Source organism: Marmota marmota, unplaced genomic scaffold (genome assembly GCF_001458135.2).
Source record: "Marmota marmota marmota unplaced genomic scaffold, marMar, whole genome shotgun sequence".
NCBI classification, from domain to species: Eukaryota; Metazoa; Chordata; class Mammalia; order Rodentia; family Sciuridae; genus Marmota; species Marmota marmota.
The window spans coordinates 62,180,983-62,203,525 of NW_026000174.1; the positions used below are offsets into that span (position 1 = coordinate 62,180,983).

The 22,543-nt window shown below is 39.4% G+C and overlaps 1 protein-coding gene across 1 annotated transcript in view; it reads right to left on the reverse strand.

Moving 5' to 3' along the window:
• Positions 1 to 22,201, reverse strand: part of LOC107135863 (oxysterol binding protein) — a 31,738-nt gene extending 9,537 nt beyond the window's left edge. The window contains exons 1-9 of the mRNA XM_015478002.2: positions 21,924 to 22,201; positions 17,019 to 17,227; positions 14,131 to 14,381; positions 9,688 to 9,886; positions 9,336 to 9,438; positions 8,974 to 9,028; positions 8,655 to 8,786; positions 4,685 to 4,930; positions 4,304 to 4,424 (exon numbers count right to left, since the gene is read on the reverse strand). Coding sequence (XP_015333488.1) covers positions 4,304 to 4,424; positions 4,685 to 4,930; positions 8,655 to 8,786; positions 8,974 to 9,028; positions 9,336 to 9,438; positions 9,688 to 9,886; positions 14,131 to 14,381; positions 17,019 to 17,214 — 1,303 coding nt within the window. The 5' untranslated portion in view covers positions 17,215 to 17,227; positions 21,924 to 22,201. The remainder of the gene's footprint in view (positions 1 to 4,303; positions 4,425 to 4,684; positions 4,931 to 8,654; positions 8,787 to 8,973; positions 9,029 to 9,335; positions 9,439 to 9,687; positions 9,887 to 14,130; positions 14,382 to 17,018; positions 17,228 to 21,923) is intronic.
• Positions 22,202 to 22,543: the final 342 nt, after the last annotated feature.

Sequence of the window (22,543 nt, forward strand, 5' to 3'; positions counted from 1 at the left end):
TATATATATATATATATATATATATATATATATATATATATATTATAGATGGACACAATAACTTTATTTATTTATATTTATGTGGTGCTGAGGAACAAACCCAGGGCCTCACACATGCTAGGTGAGCACTCTTACCACAGAGCCACAACCCTGGCCCATCAATTGCATTTCTATATACTAATAATGAATAATATCAAAGACTCTTATGGACTCAATTATAATAGCATCAAAAAATAAAATACTTAGGAATTAATCAATGAAGTAAAAACTACAAAACATTGCTCAAAAAAATTAAAGACGACAAACAAATGGAAGCACATTCCATAATCATAGCTTGGAAGACTTAATATTGTTAAGATATCAATACTATTCAATGTAATCTACAGATTCAATACAATCCCTATAAAAATATATAATATATATACATTTATATATATAATATATAAATGTTATATAATATATAAATAATATATTATATATATATAATATATAATATATATGTGTGTGTGTGTGTGTGTGTGTGTGTCCCCATCCTGGGGATTGAATTCAGTGGCACTTTACTACTGGTTACAACCCCAAACATTTTTATTTTTTATTTTGAGACAGGATCTTTCTAAATTGCCATGGCTGGTCTAGAACAGTATCCTGAGTCACTGGGACAGGAATGCACCACCATGCCTGGCTCTAAAAACGTATCCTAAACTTCAAGTGGAATCTCAAGGAATCCTGAATAGCTAAACTAATCTTAACAAAGAGGAAAAAAAAAAAAAGAAAAAAGCTGGAAAACTCATATTTCCTGTGTTTGAACTTATTGCAAAGCTACCATAATCAAAACTGTGTAGTACTGGCATAAAGAGAGACAAATAAACCTGTGGAACAGAATTAAAGAAAGCCCAGAAATAAACCTTTGTGTATTCACTCAAATAATTTTTGACTAGGATATCAATATCATTGAAAGGGGGAAAGAATAATCTTTTTAACAAATAGTCCTGGGAAAAATCTAGATATCCAATGTGCTAAAGAATGAAGTTGAACTTTTTCTTAATAATAAATAAATACTTTAAATATATAGATAAGTAAATATATATTTTATACACACACGCACACACACACACACACACACATACTTGAAATGGATCAAAAGCCTACATGTAAGACCTCAAACTATAAAACTCAGAATAAAACAGAGGGCAAAAGCTTCATGGCATTGGATAGGCAATAATTTCTTGAATGACACTAAAGACACAAGCAACAATAAAACACACAGACAAAAATGAACTTGCTAAATTTTTTCAAACAATGTGTGCTGGGGCTGGGGTTGTGGCTCAGCGGTAGAGCACTCGCCTCGCACGTGCAAGACCCTGGGTTCAATCCTCAGCACCACATAAAAATAAATAAGTGAAATAAAGGTATTTTGTACAACTACAACTAAAAAATATAAATAAAAATGTTGTGCATCAGAGGATATCAACTAAAGAGAAGCCACAGTATGGAAAAAAATATTTACAAATCATACTTCTGATACAGAATAGAGAGAACTTCTAAACCCCCCCCCAAAAAAAATTAACAACTCAATTAAAAAAATGGGCAAAGAAAACAATTTTTTAAAAAAATGGGCAAAAGACTTAAATAGACATTTCTCCAAAACACACAAATGGTTAGTCAGCACATGAAAAGGTACTCAACATCTCTATTAAACCAAACCACAATACAACCAGAGAAATGAAAAGTTGTGCTGCAATTGTGTACAATGAATCAAAATACATTATGATGTCATATATACCAATTAAAATAAAAAAAAAAATGAACTGCAGTTTACATAAAGTTTAATATTTCTATATATCTTTTACTATGAACATATGCAATATATAGGCATGCTGGAGATACTGTTTTATTACTTAGTGTTTCTCTTTTAAATTTGTATCAAAAGCATTTACATATTTGCCAGGCTAACAAGAATAAAAACAACCTGAAATCTATAGAGTGAAGAAAAAGAAAAAACTAAACCACAGTGAGATACCACCTTACACCCATTAGGATGACTAATATGAAATAAATAACTGGTGGCAAGGTTATGGAGTAATTGGCATGAGTGTACACTATTGATGGGAATTTAAAATGGTATTGTAACTATAAAAATAGAATTAACATTTGATCCAGCAATTCTACTTTTAAGAATGTAATCCAAAGATTGAAAGCAGGATCTCAAAGTGATATTTATGTACCTATGTTCATAGCAGCATTATTTATTTATAATTCTTTTTTTTAAAATATTTTTTATTTTTTAGTTTTAGGTGGACACAATATCTTATTTTATTTTTACGTGGTTCTGAGAATCGAACCCAGTGCCGCACACATGCTAGGCGAGCGCGCTACCACTTGAGCCACATCCCCAGCCCAGCAGCATTGTTTATAATAGCCAAAACCCAAGTAAGTGTTCACCAACAGATTCAAGTATAAGAAAAATGTGATCTATATGTACAATTGAATATTAAGCTTTAAAAAGGAAAGAAATTCTGCCATTTGCTATATTACAGATGTACCCTGAAGATATTATGCGAATAAATAAGTCACAAAAAGACAAATACTATATAATTCCATTTATATGAGAACGGTCAAAATCATAGAAATGGAAAATATAACAGTGTTTTCCAGGGTCTAGGGGGAGGAAGAATGGGTAGTTACTGTCTAATGGGTATACAGTCTTACTATTTAATGGGTATACAGTCTTAGTTTTACAAAATAAAGAGTCCTGGAGTTGGATGGTAGTGATGGATAGACAACATTAAGAATATATTTAATGACACCGAACTGTACAGTTAAAATGGTTAAGATATCAAATTTTATTTAATGTGTATTACCCTGCAAGAAAAAAAACTGAGGAGTGGTAGGGGTGGGAGGAGAAACTACAGAGACCACAAGGCAGTGGAATGAAATATTCAAAGCTGAAAAGGAATTAATTCTATGTCTAGTAAAACTATCCTACATAGACAGAAGAGAACTTAAGAAGTTCCCAGATCAACAAAACCTGCAGGAGTTCATAACTAGCAGATCTGTCTTACAAGAAATACTATAAGAAGTCCTTTACACTAAAATGAAAGGATACTAACTTAAATCTACATTAAGAAATGAAAGACCAGGGCTGGGGTTGTAGCTCAGTGGTACAGCATTTTCTTTGCATGGGTGAGACACTGGATTGATCCTCAGCATCACATAAAAATAAATAAATAAAATAAAGATATTGTATCCATCTACAACTGAGAAAAAGAAATAAAAGACCAGTAAAGGTAACTACAGTCAAACTATATAAAAGATAGTATAAGGGTAGTTTTTACTTGCAACTGCTTTTTTCTTTCTCCTATGAGATTTAAAGGCATAAAGAAACATAAAACTATTATAAAACTACACTGATAAGATTAAAATGTATAAAAATTATTATCTATATGAAAATAAGAGCACAAAGTTAAGGAAAGGTAATGGATCTCTATAGGTGAAAAGATTTTGCATATCATTCTAACAGTGTATATATACTAGGATTCCTATTCCTAGGACTTTTTTTTTGATTGGGGGAGGGATGAGGGATGGGGGTACTAGGGATTGAACTCAGGGCACTCTACTACTGAGGTACATCTCTAACACTTTAAAAATTTTATTTTAAGACAACGTCTCAGTAAGTTTGGCCCAGAACTTGTGATCCTCCTTTCTCAGCCTCCTGAGTAGCTGGGATTACAACTGTGTGCCACCAGGCCTGACCTGAACTTTCGGATCTTGACACAAAATTAACTTGTAATTCAGTAAGATTTTTTTTAAAAACAAAGTTTCACCTTACTTGGAATTTAGTGATTACATAACTGATACCTAATTCATCAGGTAGAGAAAGAGAGGGGGTGGAAGGAGAGAAGGAAGGGGAGAGGCTAGCCAAGAAACCTAACCTTGTGATCATAAGGGTCCTGATTTTTAGAGAGAACTGGATTGCTAGAGTAATCAGGGAAACAACACAGTTAAGCGATAGAATTTTTTTTTTTAAAGTCATGCTAGAATTTATGTTCTAAAATTGTGCTAAAGATGCGTTCAATATGGTTAAGAAGACAAAGAATTTATGTAGAGCTGGGTCCTTAAAGAGATTCTGGCCTTCTCACTTTTTTGATAGCAAAGAGCAAAGAAGGTAAATAACCTGACTAAAGCTAGTTAGTGAAATTTGGTGTCTGAATCAGAGATTCTTCTGTCTGCTGATGACCTCCTTCATCATGCCAGAAAAACTTTTATTCCTAAAGCATTAATTCTTATAAAGATGCGGCCTTACCGAGGGGCATAATGGAGAGGTATTTGCCTCGAAACTTGCTGGTGATTTTGATTTCCTGACGCAGTGTCCAGCCATTTTTGGACTCCGCATGGTGTGCAGCAGCTGGGGGATGATGACTCACCTTAAAGAAATGAGGTTCAAATTAGCAAGGCAGAAAGAAGGAAAAGATATGGCCTAGTAATTGGTGATAAACACACAAAATTCATCCTTGATATTTTTATACCCACAATAGTAAGTGAATACCAGGGCTTCAGTGTTTAATTTTGAAGGAAAAGAAGGGTAAGATGACAGGGACTGACATTTCTACAAACAGCACGCAGGGGTTCAAAGAATCATCCTTTTCTTCAGAAGGAAATGTGTCAAGGTGCTGAGGCTCCTGACCTGTTCACAGAGGGATCGGTACCCATTTTCCTCTAGTCGGTCCAGCTCAAAGGTCTCCCCAAGGAGTGGGTTGAATGGCTTGCTGGTACGGAAGACAGTAGTGGAGTAGGAGGACACGGTAAAAGCTGCAACATAACAGAGCTGTTCTAGAGAGTTCTCACATTTTGCAGCTCGGTCTAACAGCTCATGGTATTCCAGATCTTCAGTAAGGCGCTGAAGCATGGACAAGGGCTCATTAAAGTTCACCTGTAAGGAAAAGAACACATATAAAAAACTTGTCCAGACATTTTTAAGAGAGTTACATTTTTTTGCAGGGGATAAACTGATCCTGAGATGTTGAGGTGATACGACAAATAATGAAAAGAAAAAAGACTTAACCCAAAGGCAACCCATTTTCCTTGGTATCTGCTCATGTCAGAGAGCGGCAGAAATCATCATTTTCATCCATTTCACTAACAGTAAGCTTTTGGAGATGGAAACCTTGCCTCTTCTGTCCATTACTACCTAACCAAAAGCCATCAGTACATGGACATAGGAGACCAATAACAAATTTAAGTTTTGAATGAATGAATTTTTTTTAATATTTTTTTTTTAGTTGTTGATAGACCTTTATTTATACGTGGTACTGAGAATCAAACCCAGTGCCTCACACATGCCAGGCAAGTGTGCTACCGCTGAGCCACAGCCTAGCCCCTGAATGAATGAATTTTAAAATATACTAAGTTGTAGCACAAATATAACCAAAGAGGAAGTCAGATATTTAAAGTTCTTGAGGGAGAAAAGAAAAGGTATTCAAATACAGGCACTTCCAGACTATTGAAAAGATCGCATTACAAAAGTTAGCTTCTACCCTGGACTAGACAATTGCTAAGTCTCAGTTCAATTCTACATCAGGCCAGGACAGACTACTTCTGAGGCCAGACAGCTGTATTTTTAGATGTAAAGTGCTTATGATGGTGCCTGATAAAGATGACTGATAAAGACCTAATCCTCAGCAATCTTTCAGAAAAATTCCATAGTTTAATAACCATGCCAACAAAATCTCTCAGTGGCAAAATTTCAGGCAACATGAAGCAACATTTCCATATTTTGGGGGAAAAGAGTGTACTCCTCTGGTGGCTACTAGACACATCCAATGTGCCTAGGACTAGAATCAGTTCATCCTAAGTCTGTCACTGCTTTCCATGCACACATGACCCTGCTTTCCAACAACTGTTCCAGGAACCACAGTTGCTCTAAAAGTGCTAAATTGTTTATAATGATCATTTTATCACTCTGAGGTCAAATAGGAAAACTAATGAATCTGAGAGTTTGAAATGAAAGAAAGAAGGGAGTTGATTATATAGCCAGCAGGCAGCTAGAGAAGACAATCCTGAGATGAGCAACACCAGGAAGCCATAATGAAGGAACAGAAAAAAGCAGTGTTATTACTATAGCCAGAGGCCAAGGGGAACTGGCAGTGGCTAAAACCTTGAGGGGGGCTGAGGAGACCTGTCCAGATGCTGCCAGAAAACTGCCTAAAAGGAGAGAAATACCCTCTTCCAAGCTCTCATCTCCTGGTATTTTGCCCTAGTAGAGTCCAGCCAGACTCCAGCAGACACAAGACACAGAAGCTTGAAAAACAGCCTCAGATGATCAGCTTTCCTGTGACCCAGTATAGGGCAGGGGAAGGGTGAGCACTTGATTTGCAGGCCAACAGGTACAGAACTGCACATTCCTAGTGGCAAAGTCAATAAGGAACTAAGGGTAAAGGTGAATAGAGAGGTCACCTAGACCTAGAATTGTTTTTAAGCAGAAGTGCACTTCTCAGACCATGACAAACTGTCTTTCCAGCCCACCTGCCCACTACTTCTAGACACCTAATGTTCCAGGCAAGTGGGGTTTCTCTTCAGGTCCCCAAAACACCCATTATCTCAGTTTCTCCAATGTGCCTGCTTACTCAGGGCCTTTTCTTTTCTTTTCTAAGCCTTTTCTTTTTTTCCCAATGCTGGGAATCAAACCAGGGCTTCACTCTACCTCTGAGTTATATATCCTCGACTGTAGTTGATAAATACATTTTTAAATCATACAGACTTACAAATAAACTATTTGCTTTTCAAGATTTGTTGATTAATTAGTTCAACAATTTGTTGAATGATCTGTATATGCCAGGCTCTGGACTAAGCATTAAAGATATAGAGTCCAATTAGACATAGTTTCTCTCCATAGGAACATAGTATATGAAGAGACAGAAATCATACACTGTTCTCTGCACCCAGAGAGGTAGAGAGAATACTTTCTGTAATTCTGTCTGCCAAGTTTTTGGCCCTCTGTACCCCCAAGTCTTCATTTCTAGCCTTTTCTATAGCTAACTATGGTCATATAGCTAAGTCCTGGCCACAGAGATTTAAGAGATTAATGGATTATGCAATTTCCAGGAAACAACCCTTAAAAGGGTTGACTGGAATGTGATCCCGATGGTTCAAACTGGAGAGGCCACTATGAACCTAAGAACTAAGACCACAGACACAGAGAAACAGGAGAGAAAGCAGTCTGGTCCTGACACCATGGAGTATGATACTAGAACTGGACCTTTTGCTTCTGGACTTTAACACAAATGAGTGAGGCCAATATTTGTTTAAGACAGGAGTTGCCAGCTTTTTCTGTAAAGAGCTAGATAGTAAATAGTTAGGCTTTCCGGGATATGTGGTCTCTGTCACAACTACTCAATGCTGCTTTGCAGCATGAAAGCAGCCACAGATAAGACATAAATGAATATCTTTGTGTTCCAGTAAAACTTTATGGACACAAACACTATGGACAATTAGTCTCCTTTTTATTTATTTTTTTCCAACCATTTAAAAATATAAAAGCTATGTTTGGCTTGTGGACAACATAGATAGCAGCCAGATTTGGCCCACAGACCCTAGCTTGTTGACCCCCTAATTTAAACCAACACATTTGGATTTACTGCTTTAAATTGATTATTCCCAGCTGTTATACTAGTACAATACCAGGCAAATAGAAGACACTTAGTAAATGATTGTTGAATGAATAAGTAAAAGAAACACGTGGCCCAGACACAATCGGTGGAACCTGTTGGGACACAGGAGAGAAGACAGATCTCTCCTGACTGGATGCACTGGAGGTTTACTGAAAGAGATGTCATTACACTGAAATCCAAAGGAAAGAGTTTTAGCCACAGCAAAAGAAAACTACCAAGGGTTGGCGGAAAATTCAAAGTTCAGGCAGAAAGATCAGTGTGTATAAATGCTCTGAGGAATAAACAAGATAACTCTGAGTATCTGAGGCTAATCTGATGACTATACCATCACACATATATGATGACCTTGCCCCTGGGGAAGAAGTGGTGAGTCCAATAAAGAATCTGAACTATGTCCAGAGCAATAAAGATCCAGGATTTTAAATTGAAGACTAACACAACCATGCTTGCAGTTTAAAAAAAAAATCACTTTGGCAATAGTGGACAGACTGGAAAAATGAATGATCACTGACAGGGAGGTCATTAAAAACCCCATCTTCACCAATAATTTTCACCTTCCTGGTTGGAATGGTTTTTGCTTCTATGCTCCCTAAACCTTTGTATATATAGTATTTCCCATTACACTATCATAAAAAATAAAATAATATCATTTTTAACCTGTTTTCATGTCTCTTTTAAATTATGTGGTTCTTAAAAACAGAAATAAGGCTGTATTTATTTTTGCATGCCCCCAAGCACAGAGCATAGGAATTTGCTCATAAAAGTTACTGAACATGTGCATCTGGTTCTAGGTGATCTGGGAACATACCAGATTCAGAGCCAAAACTCAGCCAGCTAATTTAAAGGAACAGTTTATGACTATAAGGGTAACAAAGGATATGCTCAAAACTGCCACACGTTTGGGAGGGGAGGGCTGTCACATCAGCATTCTTTTGCCTGAGGCTGAGAGGACCTACTGGCAGCAGTTAGGATGTGCAAGGACCTCACCGGCATGGGGATCTTGGAGAGTTCTTTTCCAATGCAGTTCTTCATGATGCTCCATAAGTTGAGGCTATAGTTTGGCTTGTATGGTATTCTAGTTCTCTTTTCCTTCTTCGTCTCTTCCAGCTGATGCTTGTACTGAGAGCAAGAATAAAGCCATTCAATCATCCACAAAGAACAGAAAATCTGCTATTGCTAATCTTCCCTTCCCCCATACTTAAAAAAAAAATCAGGATTTTTCTTTCTTTCTTAGCACTTTACAAACAAATCCATGGGACTCATAGCCCAAATCCTTCACCTTTGATGCCCTCCACATAGGAGTTACCTGTTCATCAAGGCTAATGTCACTGCTGGCCCCACTGATATTGCTGCCAGTGCGTCTGCATAGAGGGGAACACAGGAGATTTAGAACAAAGAGCACAACTAGAGTTTGGGCCTCAATTTTTTTTTTTTACAAAGCAGAATGTCAAGTATGCTGCACAAACTTATTGATGGCTAATCAAAAGGTGTAAATAGATATGACTGTAAATGCCTCTGGAGAACTCATCATGTAAAAAGCTGACAGTTTTCCACTTACTTAAAGAAAAGAGCCCAGATTTTACTAAATGTCGACAACTATAACATTCCCACATTGAACAATGTTTCTAACCTCTTGATGATCAGGTATGACAGTAAAGGATAACTTACTTGTGGCCCAAATTCTCAGGCATGGTGATGATCTCTGGTGCATCAAAAAATTCATTCTCATCATCTTCATCACTCATGTCTCCTTTCCCAGAGCAGCACTGATCTACGAGGAGAAGGCCTTCTTTGTTTTCTCTGGTTATATTTATCAAATGCCTGGTACCGCAGTTCTTCTCAGTACCAACCACAAACATAGCAACAAATGGTAAAGTAGTGAAAAAGCCAGAAGAAATGAACAGCTCCAAAGCCACTTCAGATAAGTCATTAATTGTGGAGAATTTGGAGCTCTTCTATCAATTGCAGAAAATCACCTGGCTCAAATCTGAACAGGCTATGCAAGAACAAAGCGTCTTACCTTTACCAGATCCTGCGCTGCCAGGAGTGTTTGCAGGCAGCACTGTGGCTCCCCGGAAGGCCCTCTCCAGGTGGTTGTGCTGCTTTGCCAGCTGCTCAAGGGTTTCTTCCAGTCGGATACGCTGGTCTCTTTCATACTGCAGTGACTTCTGCCACTTTTTACTGTGGGTCTGGGCTAACATGAGGAAATCTCTGCAGGCCTGTGCGGAGAAAGCACTAGATTGTGTCACCTCAACTAGTCAGGTTCCCCTCCGGCCTCTGTAAGCCCATTAAGAAACCTCATTCTGGGAACTTCAGCAGAAAAATGAGAAAGACTTTCCCTGTATTCCACAGTATCAGGGACAGCTAGCTCATGCTACAATCAAGGTCAAACTCAGAAAAGAGTGAAAATGGTTGTCATGGTTCTCTTATATTTTCCTGGTCATTAGGACTAAACAAATGCCAAGTGAGCAGTAAACCTAGACAAAGTATTTGTGGCAATATCACAAAGGGCAGGTATGTGAACTACACCAAAAGAGAATTATAGACTGAGCAAGAAGAGAAAATACACAGAATAACTACTTTCAGTAATTTTTTTTTGGGGGGGGGGCAGTTCTTGGATTGAACCCAGTAGTGCTTAACTAGTGAGCCACATCCCTAGCACTTTTTATTTTTTTATTTTGAGAGAGGGTCTTGCTAAGTTGCTAAGGCTGGCCTCAAACTTGCAATCCTCTTGCCTCGGCCTCCTGAGTTGCTGGAATTACAGGCATGTACCACAATTCCCAGCCCAGTTCAATAAATTATTGACTAAACTCAAGTAACCTAAAGCAGAGGAAGTTAGACACTGAGAACCGAAAATCTGTACTGAATTAGACTAAATACCAGGCAACATAATTTGCTTTTATTTTGGTCACTGAGAGAAACAACTGACATTAAAAATTATAGACCTACTTGAGGAATCAAAGAAGGATTCTAAAGAAAAAATAGAAATATGCTCATATCAGTCCCTCCACTGGCTGACCACTATGAGTGAAACCAGATACCAATTAGTGGTTATAAATACTAGGCATCCTTCACAGGACGGCCCCCACCTGCCTTGTCGCCTTCTCTCAGGTAGATATGCTACACTCCACAATACAGCCATGCTGAGCTGCTTATCATTTCTTGGACAGAGTTCTTTCAGGCCTGCCTGCCTCAGCATATGCTATCCACCCTGCCTAAAATGCTCTTTCCTAGCCCCTCTCTAAGATAGGAGAAATCCTGATTTCTCAAAACCTGGGACAAATGTTAATTCTGTGACAGCTTCCCCCCTAGTATCAAAGGTAGTCAGTCTCTTTTTTACATTTGCTTGGTGCTTTGCACATACTTCTATTTTACACATTCATGGCAGAATCGTGACTGATTTTCCCTATCCAGATGGATCAGGAGCAACTTAAAGACACATTTTATAGCTTATTCATATACAGATCTTTAGCTCATAACTTAGTTGTTTTGTACACAGTGAGAGCCTGATAAAGTCTGCTTAATAAGTCAATGAAAGAATACAGATAAGTAAAGGAAGGAGGAAGCAAAGTAAGCTTAAGAGTCAGAGAAACTTAAATAGAATGTCTACTCCCATGGTTTCAACTATTGCCTGCAGGTCAACGGTTACTAAGTTAGTGAAGCCAAATCCCACACTCACTGAGTTTTAGAGAAGAATCTAGGTGTCTATTCAATGCCTCAAAGTAACCTCAGAATCAGTGGATCCCAAACTGAACTCACTGCACTCCTCTGCTGACTCTGTTTCTCCCTTTGATGTTCTCCATCCCAAGAACAATTCCAGGGCCCTCTCAGCTGTCCAAGCCAGGAACCTAAGGGGAACCTCTTTTAGTTTTGCTTCCTTCCTCATATCTAATTATCAAGTATTATTGATTATTCTTCAATATTTTGAATCCATACTTCTTTCTATTGTCTATACCAGAAGCAGTAAAGAGTATACTTCTGGAGTTGGGCTGTTGGGGCTCAAATCACAGCTCCATCCTACTATTTGGCTGTGTAATTTGAGGCACACTTCTCTGCCCCTTATCTTATCTTAAAGAATTAAAAATATTAAAATATTAACTACCTCAAAGAGTTGGTGCTTTACATGTAAAACATTTAGAACTACACGGGGCTCACAGTAAACACTCAAAAAAGGTGCCAGCTATTAATTATGGCTACATCAAAACTCCTCTCATTCTCTTCTTACCCAATCTACCAAGCCCACTTAGCAGGATCTGCATCTCCTCTTACCTCCTCTCCCCTCTCACCTCCAGCTACTTCCTTGCCAGTAGTTCCCAGACCATGGAGAAGGAGGGCTCCACACATGCCATACCTCTACCCCAATCAACTCTTCTTTGTTCCCTTTTAGTAATACTGATCATGATTAAAATTTAGCAGAGACATATTTCAGTACTTTGCTGAGCATTTCACATTAATTACATAATAAAAGCCTTTCAACAACCCTGTGAAGAGTCTACTAGCATCAAAGCCATTTAAGGATAAAGAATTGAAGTCTCAGAGAATAAGGTTGCCCAGGGTTATACAGAAGGTAGAGGAGGTGGTTGAAACCCAGGCCAAGCTCTATGTTGCCCTTCTTCCCAGAAAGACAGTCATTGCTCCTTCAGAATTTAGCTGAGATGCTATCTTCTCTAATCCTCTGGTCTGAGCAGTCTAGACATGCTCATTCTATCATATCATGATCCACTCAAATCTCTGTCCTCTCACTAGAAAGTAATCTCTTTGAGGGTAGAGACCACATGTGTCCCAGGGATATCCCCTAGCACAGTGTATGGACCATAGCAGGTACTCATTTAGCAAATGGATATATTAACAGTGTCTTCTGTTAGATTCACTTTGGTGGTAAGAAAGGCAATATCCTAAGCTGTCAAGAAATTGAGTAAAATGTACTCTTCCTTCAATATAACTGTTCATTTAGAGCTGTCATGCATTAGCATGTTAATTTTTAATGTGCCTATTACACCTAAGACCTTGCTATTATATTAGCACCAGAAAGGTACAAAGAAAACAACATATCAGAATAGAAAAAAAAAAAAAAAAAGAAAAGAAAAAGAAAAAACCCTAATACAAAAAAATAGTGTGGTCACCTGACATTAAAAAGTAGCTTTCACTCTCTGCAGTGTCATGACCAGAAGACTAAACACACAGTAACTAGGAAGTCAACAGTTTGGAAAAAGAGCAAACTAGACATCAGAAGCACAAGCAACAGTTCTAGCTTGCTGAGTGGTCCTAGGAGATGGGTAATCTTCCTGCAACCCCTAACTGAAAAAAAAAAAAAAAAAAGAATTTGGGTTCTCTGTACCTTATGTGAATCAAAACACTGAAGAGTGTTCAACACTTCAGAGCATTCAACACTTCAGAGCATGATGCTAAAGTAACTTGGTGGTTACTTTCCACCAACTAAATTTTCCCTTGGTCATAGGAAAAGGACTTTGATCTTTTAAGAGTCTTCAGTGAACTAAACTAGCTTTAAGCAAATGTCTTACTATCCTCACCTAAATAAGAGAAAATCTGGCACTAGTGAGGTAATTTCATCCCATTTAATTAGAGTGAAAAAAAAAAAAAAAGCCAGCAAAAAACCCTTTCTCACAGAATAGTCTTCTCACGTATAAAATGTCTCCCCGTGTTTTTATGTGGAAGGGAACTAAAATAACCTGCCAGGTGAGAATCAGGACCAGTAGAGGAAAAACAGCATTGTTGTAAGCCATGTATTCATTTCATAACTATCAATTCATCAGTAAGGCCACTGGTGTTCTGTTCACCTGCAGCCCTGAACCCAAGTAGCTAAAATATCCCGTAAACTAACAGCTACCCAAAATAGGAGTCCTAAGGAAGCAAAAGGGCTACCCCTTCATTATAAAAGAAAGGTTGCAGATTTTGTCCCATCAACAGAATTACTCCTGAAATCAAGGACTAACCAGTATTATAAGGTCCTCACTAGTATTTGATCCAGCCCCTGTTACTATCCTGTATGCCAGAATGCATTAGCCAAGTAGGGCTAGGACTCCAGCCTAAAGCTAAAGAAAATGTTGTGGAAAGAACCCATGGAGATCTTTTAGATCCAACAGATGAAATTAGATAAAAATAAACATATAAATAAAACTACAATCCAGAGAGATTAAGGAACTCAACTAATATCACCATCAGATGTCCTGCTAGTTGCAAAAGCAAGACTGCAACTCTGGACTCCTAACTAATTCTCAGGCTGAAGCAATGTCCTGACGGCTTGAGCAGAGCATGAAAGTCACTCCATATGGTGCAACATGTTCTATTTCATGTAAGAAACAATGTAACTTAAAGCCCTTGAGCAGTGAAGCAGGGTCTAAGGCTTTGTGCTTTACCAATTACAATTTTCTGACAGTGGGGAAGCATAATGTTTCAAAGAGGAAAAGAATCAAAACGCAATAGAGATACCATCTGCACTCACATTGATCATGGCATTGGATGTTATCCTAAAAAGTGTGGCTCGCTCGTTGACCTGTTTGATCTTTTCATTGCTCTCAGCAGGCAACTTTAGGGACTCTAGCTCACTGAGGGAACGCTGCAGGGCTGTGCCATGCTTGGCTATCAAGTCATTGCACGTGCTCAGGTCCTCCACTTTGCTGGAGAGGGTTCGGAGAGTGTTTTGCAGTTCAGTCTTGTCAGTTTGTGAGACAGACTCTTCATCTCCTGATTCATCTGTAGGGATGCAAAAGTAAGTTATATGACTCCAGAACCAAACCAAGAGTTGAAACCCTACCTACTTTGCCCACAACCAAACCAACACTCATCATGCTGCGTTTTCTATCTGGAGGCTTGCCAATTAGCAGATGATTTCTCTACAGTGTAGTATACACTCAACCGGCGCCAGAAACACGTGAGGCTCTTTTTTTTTTGGTACCAAGGATTGAACTCAGGGGCACTTGAGTACTGAGCCACATCCCCAGCCCTTTTTTGTATTTTATTTAGAGACAGGGTCTCACTGAATTGCTTAACACCTTTCTTTTTGCTGAGTCTGGCTTTGAACTCATGATCCTCCTGCCTCAGCCTCCCAAGCCACTGGAATTACAGGTGTGCACCACCGTGCCAGACCTGAGGCACTTTTTAAAGGCGCAGAGTCTCTGGCCTTATGCCCAGAAACTTTGATTCAGCTGGTGTGAAACATGGACCAGGAAACTGCAGTTCTAATAAGCTACCCAAGTATTTCTGATATACATTGAAGTTGGAGAGCCGCTGACACACAGGAAGCCATACAGAAGCTGAATAGCTCTTGGAATCAGGAATGTATTATTGAGTCTTTAAATTTTAGCTTGGAGTACCAATCCAGTCCTAAACAATTATTATTAAAAATTCACCATTATCTGTTGGGTGAGAGGTGAAATGGGTTGAGAACAAAAGTTATTCATTATGATAAAGTCTATGTCATTAAAAGTGTCATTAAGAATTTCATTAAGGGGCTAAGGGTGTGGATCAGTGGTAGAGCACTTGCCTACCATGTGGTGAGGCACTGGGTTTGATTCTCAGCACCATATATAAATAAATGAATAAAATACAGGCACGGTGGGGCATGCCTGTAATCCCAGCGGCTTGGGAAGCTGAGGGGGGAGGATGGCAAGTTCAAAGCCACCCTCAGCAAAAAAATGAAGCACATGCAACTCAGTGAGACTCTGTCTCTGAATAAAACACAAATAGGGCTGGGAATGTGGCTCAGTGGCCAAGTACCCCTAAGTTCAATCCCTGGTACCAAAAAAAAAAAAAAAAAAGTTTCATTAATTCATCTTTTCTGAAGGAGAGCTCTGGAATCTCATGATGAACTCATTTGATACTAAAACTACTATAAAAGTAATGCAAAGTCTTCTCTGATAATAAGTCAAGGAAAGAAGCTCTGTTGTACCTCTTACTATAGTTTTGTACTTAACACTTTTTAACTGCAAAATGCCTTTCTAGCAGTGTCACTTCCTTTGGGGGAACTAACATCATCACTAAAACTAAAAGAAATAAGACAAGACTTGCCTGTCAGACAGAGAAGCAAAACCAAGATAAAAATACAAAATAAATAAATAAATAAAATTAGAAAACAGTGAATTTTCCTTTCACTGCTTAATAGATATTAAATACAGTAGGGGAAATGACAGACAATAAGATAAATAACAGACAAAACTCTCAGTGAACAAGCTCATTAAACTATCAACATTTCAGCCAGATGCAGTGGCACATGTCTGTAATCCCAGCGCCCTGAAAGGCTGAGGCAGGAGGATTGTGAGTTAGAAGCCAGCCTCAGCAACTTAGCAAGGCCCTAAGCAACTCAGTTTTGAGATTCTGTCTCAAAATAAAATAGAAAAAAGGAGGGGAGGGTGGCTGGGGATATGGTTCAGTGGTTAAGCACCCCTAGGTTCAACTTCCAGTACTATCCCCCACCCCACCCCCAAAAAGCTATCAACATCTCATTGGCAAATTCTACCACTTTCCTTGAAGAAAAATAAAAAATACAACTAGGTTATTCCTTTTAGTTTAATGTTGCAAAATGAAGTCTTTTTTATAGAAAATATATGGTTTTTCATCCTCTATAAAAATTGTTTCAACTTACAAGACTTTAGGAGAAAAAAGTAGGGGTCAATCCAAATTACAAATTGTAATACTCCTAAGACTGACCTCATAATAAAGTTATTATGTCTCAAAAAGTTAAGGTGGTCAACTGGCATTCTTCTTAGGAGGCTGAGGCACAAGGATCACAAGTTGAAGGCCAGCTTTGGCAACATAATTAAGACTCTGTCTCAAAATAAAAAATAAAAATAAAGAACTGGGGGTATAGTTGAGTGGTAAAGTGCCCCTGGGTTTAATCCCTAGGACCAAAAAGAAAAAAAAGTTTTAAATGTGTGGGTGGGGCACTGGGGATTTAGCTCAGTAGTAGAGCACTTGCCTAGATTATTCATGGCCTGGGATCAATTCCCAGTAGCCCCTGTGCCCTCCTCTCCCCCACACAGAATAAAAACACAAGAATGATGTCTAGTTTTTCAGTCTTGGCCAGATTAATTTTTTGTTGTGAAGGACGGTTATGTGCATCGTAGGGAGTTTAGCAGTATCCCTAGCCTCTTCTCTCAAGGTGACAGTAGCATCTCCTTCAGTTGTGACAACTAAAAATATCTCCAGAAATTGCCTGGAGGAGACAGAATTGACCCCAATTGAGAACCACCACTCCTGGAGAAATACTGTATGATGAAAAGTAGCTAGGGACATTTAAGAGAGGTGATAATCAAAGGACAAAACACAATGAGGAACAAAAGATAATGGGGACATATGGAAAGCTTTCCAGGCAAGGTCTTCTTTGCTTCCTACCTGATTCTGCTAGCATCTTCACAGCCTTGGCTTTGGCCAGTTCTAGAGCTGTCACCCAGCGCTGTCGCTCCACTTCTGAGCTAGCCTTCAGATGGTAGGTCTGAGCGCCCCCATTGGAAATGATAAAGTTGCAGGAGTCCTCCACAGTGATGTTGGCTGTGGCGAGGTTAATGGTACCACGGCAGGTATGTCTCATTTCTGCCTTTGACCTGCAAAAGTGAGACAAAAACAAGCTCAAGAAAAAGGTAATGGGTGGATTATCCTTTAACACATTTCATTTCTTTACATAATTCTGAGTCCTTGAAAATATGGTAATCTTAGAAATCTAATTATAGTTCCTGCAAACAACCCCCCTAAAATTCAAGAAACAATATATTGAGAATTTATTTCAGAGCCTTTAAGAATTGTTTCTTAAACAAATTTTATTCTTCCACTGTTCCTCTTGCTGTTAACCTTTTAAAAATAGATATTATTGAGGTATAACTATTTGCAATAGTAATTCAGTAGTCTCAAGTGTACAACTGAGTGAGTTTTGACAAGTGTATACAACTGTATGACCATCACAATCAAAATGTAGAACACTTCCCTCACCTCAAAAAATTCCCTCCTGCCCTTCCACAGTCAGGAGTTACTTTCTACTTAGCAAGTTATAAAGGTTTATATCCCTTGCAACAAAATTTTGTATGACAATCTCATTCCCTAAGAATAGTTCTGTCTTCTATAAACTGAACCATCCCCCTCACTGTAAATCAGCCCAAATCAGAACTGTCACACCATGCTTAGAATTATACTGCAGAAGTGTAAAAAGGCATCTTTAAATGTTTCAATGATTAAATGCTGGCTATAGCTCAAATGATATGAAATAAGAATAATTGCCCATCTGAGAGAGCAAAGAAAGAGTTATTAAAGAATCACAAGACATTTTAATCTTTTTGGAATATGTTCTTTTCTAAGGTCCACAGACTTCTATTGGTAGGAACTCCTAAGCCATCCTATTAATAGCTAGGAAAGATTCAGCAGATCTGCACTGAGGACTGGGTGTAAAAATTTTCCCAGTCTCTACTGACTGACAGTTCTATTAATAGGCTAACTTTTGAACTTTACAGCACTACTTGGTGACAACAAGCCACAAGGCACTTCACATAAAATAACAAGCTTCTAGCACAATTGTGTATACAGAGAAAACTGTGCTAGTTTCTTCACCATGCTGGTTATGCCTAGGGACCTGCATGTTCAGACTGCATGCAGTTTTTTCCCTGTCCAACCAGGAACATAAAGAGGTCAAAGTCCTTTGCCAAATGCCACAGTACAAAGCAGAATCATTTCCTCTTCAGTGAAGCCAAGTGGCCAAACACACCTGGCACATCCAGAATTCCTGCATGCCAGAGGTGGCATACGCCCCATTCTCCAGAAACTAAGATTTGGTATGTTGGAAAAAGTGTGTTTACTATGCTTAGGAAGACAGATTTGCTGTCATTTGGTTTGTCACATGAAACATTTTTTTTTTTTCTCCTCCAATGCACAACTGAGCTGTATGGGATCGCCAGGGGGATCTCAATGGACTGGGCCATTTTCCATCCTCTGCACCTGCCACACTGTAATGTGAATCCCTGTGTTTTCTATTCTTACCTCCCCACCCCCAAGCTTCAGTTACATTATGAATAATGCAGACCGAATTACAGACACACAGCTGACAGGCTGGCTCACCCTTGCTTTCTCTTCCAAGGGTGCCACTTGGACCTTCTATCACATTCCTCCTTATTGGCACTTTTCACTAACTACTTCCTAGGAATCTCTTTCTGCATGGGTCATCTTCACACACTAAAGAAGTTTCTCAAACAGCATAAAGTATACAACAACTTAAGAGATTGCAAGGAACCCTGGAAATAAGGCAAGCTTGACCTCAAAGCTCTTGAAGTTTAGGTAGATACACCTATGGTTATAAATGACTAGTGAGACTCTAGAAAGATTCTTTTCTCTTGCAAGAAAAGTTTTTAAGGCTGGGGATGTAGCTCAAGCGGTAGCATGCTTGCCTGGCATGTGTGGGGCGCTGGATTCGATCCTTAACACCACATAAAAATAAAAAAATAAAGATATTGTGTCCACCTAAAACTAAAAAATAAATATTAAAAAAAAAAAGAAAAGTTTTTAAGACACAAAAGTACTGGGTGGTATTTTCTGGCTAGAAACCTCTGCCTTAAAAGGTCAGCTGAAATAGTAATTTAATCTCTTAGAGCTAGTCATGAAAATTAACAGTATAGCCTGTCATGATGCTTCTGGGAGAGCCTGGATTCTATATAAGGTTTTAAGTAATGGATCATCTATGTAACCAGGTATGGAAGGAAGCACAGGATAGGTAAAAAGTGATGGGTCTAGGAAGGACATAATTTCATTTAAAAGGGAAATAATATTTTGCAAAGAGGATACACAAGAAATTGCAGGTTTAAGAGGCATGAAAACAGGAGGAACAACAATTTGGCTAAATAATCCAAAGGGAGACAGGGACCAGAAGTACCCTGTTGTGAAGAATAAATAGCCAATAGTTGGAAAGAAGTACTTCACAGCAAGTTTGAGGGTACTGAAGAGATTTGATAATCTAGATCCTGATGCTTCGTTGGTTTATGGGTGGGGAACATACTAGCTGTTAAGGACAGGCCAATCACATGTTTCTCAATAAGTGAATGAATATGTCTTAAGAGAAGTTTTATTTGCAATTAGGCAGGTACCACTAGCTATCATAGGAGAAATGTTAAAAGTAGTTACAAATACTTGAAAAGATAGTGATCAACACTGATCAAGACTGGTACTGAACAAAGGATCCAGTGACCTGGAAAGCAGATAACATAACTTGGATGAAAAGGAAAGGAAAGACCATATGTTAAGGCCCTTACCTGATGTACAATTTTTTTAAACGGGCAAACAGTATTAATAGTGTTTGATGAATCAAGTCAGGAACATTGAACATTAGAGTAACAGTCACAGTAACCAGAAAACATGAACTTGAGTAGGGGAAAAAACTGGGGCAGAGTAAAATTTTAGACTAAACTGATTATCCTAGATGAGAAGTTAGCAATGGTTATATTAAGATCAATTCTAAATACAATAATGTAGATGATATATACAACTTCACAATTAATGTTTAAGCAGTGAGGAGGAGTTATACGAGGCATCTTACAGATAAGAATGTGTTCTGGCTGGGCATGGTGGCACATACCTATAATCCCAGCAAGTCAGGAGACTAAGGCAGGAGGGCTGTGAGTTCAAAGCCAGCCTCAGCAACTTAGCGAGGCCCTAAGCAACTTAGTGTGACCCCGTCTCTAACTAAAAAATAAAAAGGGCTGGGGATGTTGCTCAGTGGTTAAGCACCTGTGGGTTCAATCCTGATACGAAAAAAAGATGTGTTCTCACCAACAACCTCCAGCTCCCACCTTTAATCTCTTCTTGAAATTCTCAAAAATAAATTGTATGGTTAAAAAAAAAAAAGAAAGAAAGAAAGAAAAGAAAAAAAAAAAGAAATTCTCTAAAAGCCAATGTAGTGGAGTTGATGGAAAAGAGATTTGTTCAACCTAACTCTCCTGGTAGCAGAATGATTACAGTCAAGGAAAAGGAACACAAAGTGAGTCACTCTTCAACAGCAGTGTTTTGGGTCCCAAACAGAATGGTCTTTAGGAAAATGTTCACTGAGAAATGCCAGTTTATTGAGCAAAGTCTCCTGTAAAACACACTTTTTGTATAAAGTATATACAGTAACCATAATCCATACTTACTTGCTTTAGATAAGTAATTTACCTCTGTATCTGACTGATTTGTGTAACACTAACCTGGGTTTTAGGTTATGTTGGTGCGAACAGAATTAGTTTCAAATCCTGACTCCTCCAAGACCTTGGGAAAGTTGCCCATGCTGAATCTCAGTTTTCTCATTAGAAAGATGGGAATATCGTATAACTCCCACAGGTTTTTGCTGGGAGTCAATCAAATACTATACCTAAAACACCCAGCCTCAATGTCCAGCCTTTGGGGAATATTTGTATCCTGTCCCCAAATCAACACCTTTATACATAGTAATATGAGAAGCCCAATAGCATGTTATGACCACGTTCTGAGTCACTGAGGATAAGTATGTATTAACTACTCCAAAATAAACAATGTTGAACAGAAATAATCATACCAAAGACATGGATTCTTATTTTAATAAAACATAATTCTAACTAACCAAAAAGATCACAGAAGTGTTGGATACAACAAACATTTCCACGGGAGGGGGTGGAGCAAACAAAAATAAGAGCAAAGCAAGAGGGCACATCTCCAGTCTGGGCTGTCCAGAAGGTGAAAGTATGCATAAGTCTTGGAGAGATAAGAAAGGCAAGGGGCAGAATCCTGAGGACACCTTGTGTATGGTGTCTTGGTGCCTGACTGTGGAGAGATTAAGGTCGGGTACATCAAGGGCTACGAATAACCTTGAATTTTAGAGACTGAGCATAAATAACTAAGACTTTGGGACTTTCACTGTTAAGTTCTTTGAGAGCAGTGCTTAGGCTTTGCTCTTCTATGTGTCCCTTAGCGCCTACAACAGTGCCTTGCTGGGACAATTAATAATCCCACCCATGTGGTGGTGGAAACACAATGGAAGAACAGATGCTCTCCAAACAATTAATGATGGAAAGGCCAGGGAAGGAGAGATATGGCACCAACGGGGGGTAACAGGGGACGGGTGCGGGTACAAGTCCTGGGGCTTTCAATTTCGTGGAAGTGGACTTCTGTCACCGGCTGTCAATTTGCGCAAGTGACAGAAAAGGGCCTGGGGCGACCTTGGCTGCCGTGCCTGCTGGTGAGGGCGCCGGGCGCCAGGGCTGTGGGCTACCGTGGGGGAGGCAAGGTGAGTGTCGGCGCCCCGGAAGCAGTTACCTGTAGTAGCTCAAAAGCCCGTTGCTCAGCACGAACCACCGCCGCTGGTAGCCTTTGATATAATTGGTCCATTTGAAGAGCCAGCCCTCTCGAGCCGAGCCCGAACCCCCAGNCCCCACACGGCTAGCGCATCAGCCGCCGCCGCGCAGCGTCCCCGCCCCGCCAGGCCCGCCGGAGGAAGGAGGGCTCGGTGACCGGGGTGGAGGACGTCGATTGGTGCCGCGGAGTGTCACTTGTGGAAGACCCCGCGGACATTGGAATTTCTCTCGGGCCTGTCATTCTACTCCGCCCAGTGAGAGCCCAGGGTGGGACGCGTCCACACGCTCCGCCTTTGATTGGCTCAGATGAAGGCCAATCAGATGCATGTACAACCTCATTGGCGCTTTTCTGAAGTCTCTAGCGCTCTGGGAGGACGGGGGCATGCAGAGTGCCGGCCAGTTTGGTTGCCGATTGGCTAGTGTTTCCGCCGCTCATTTCAGTTTATGCTTCTGTCACCGCCACGTCACCACCTCCCATCACTCTTCTCATCGTCCTCTTCCGCTCTTACGGATTGGTGGTTGGTATCAGCCGCTCAACCCTTTCTACCATTTACTGATCGCTTGAGCCTGGGAGGAGGAGCC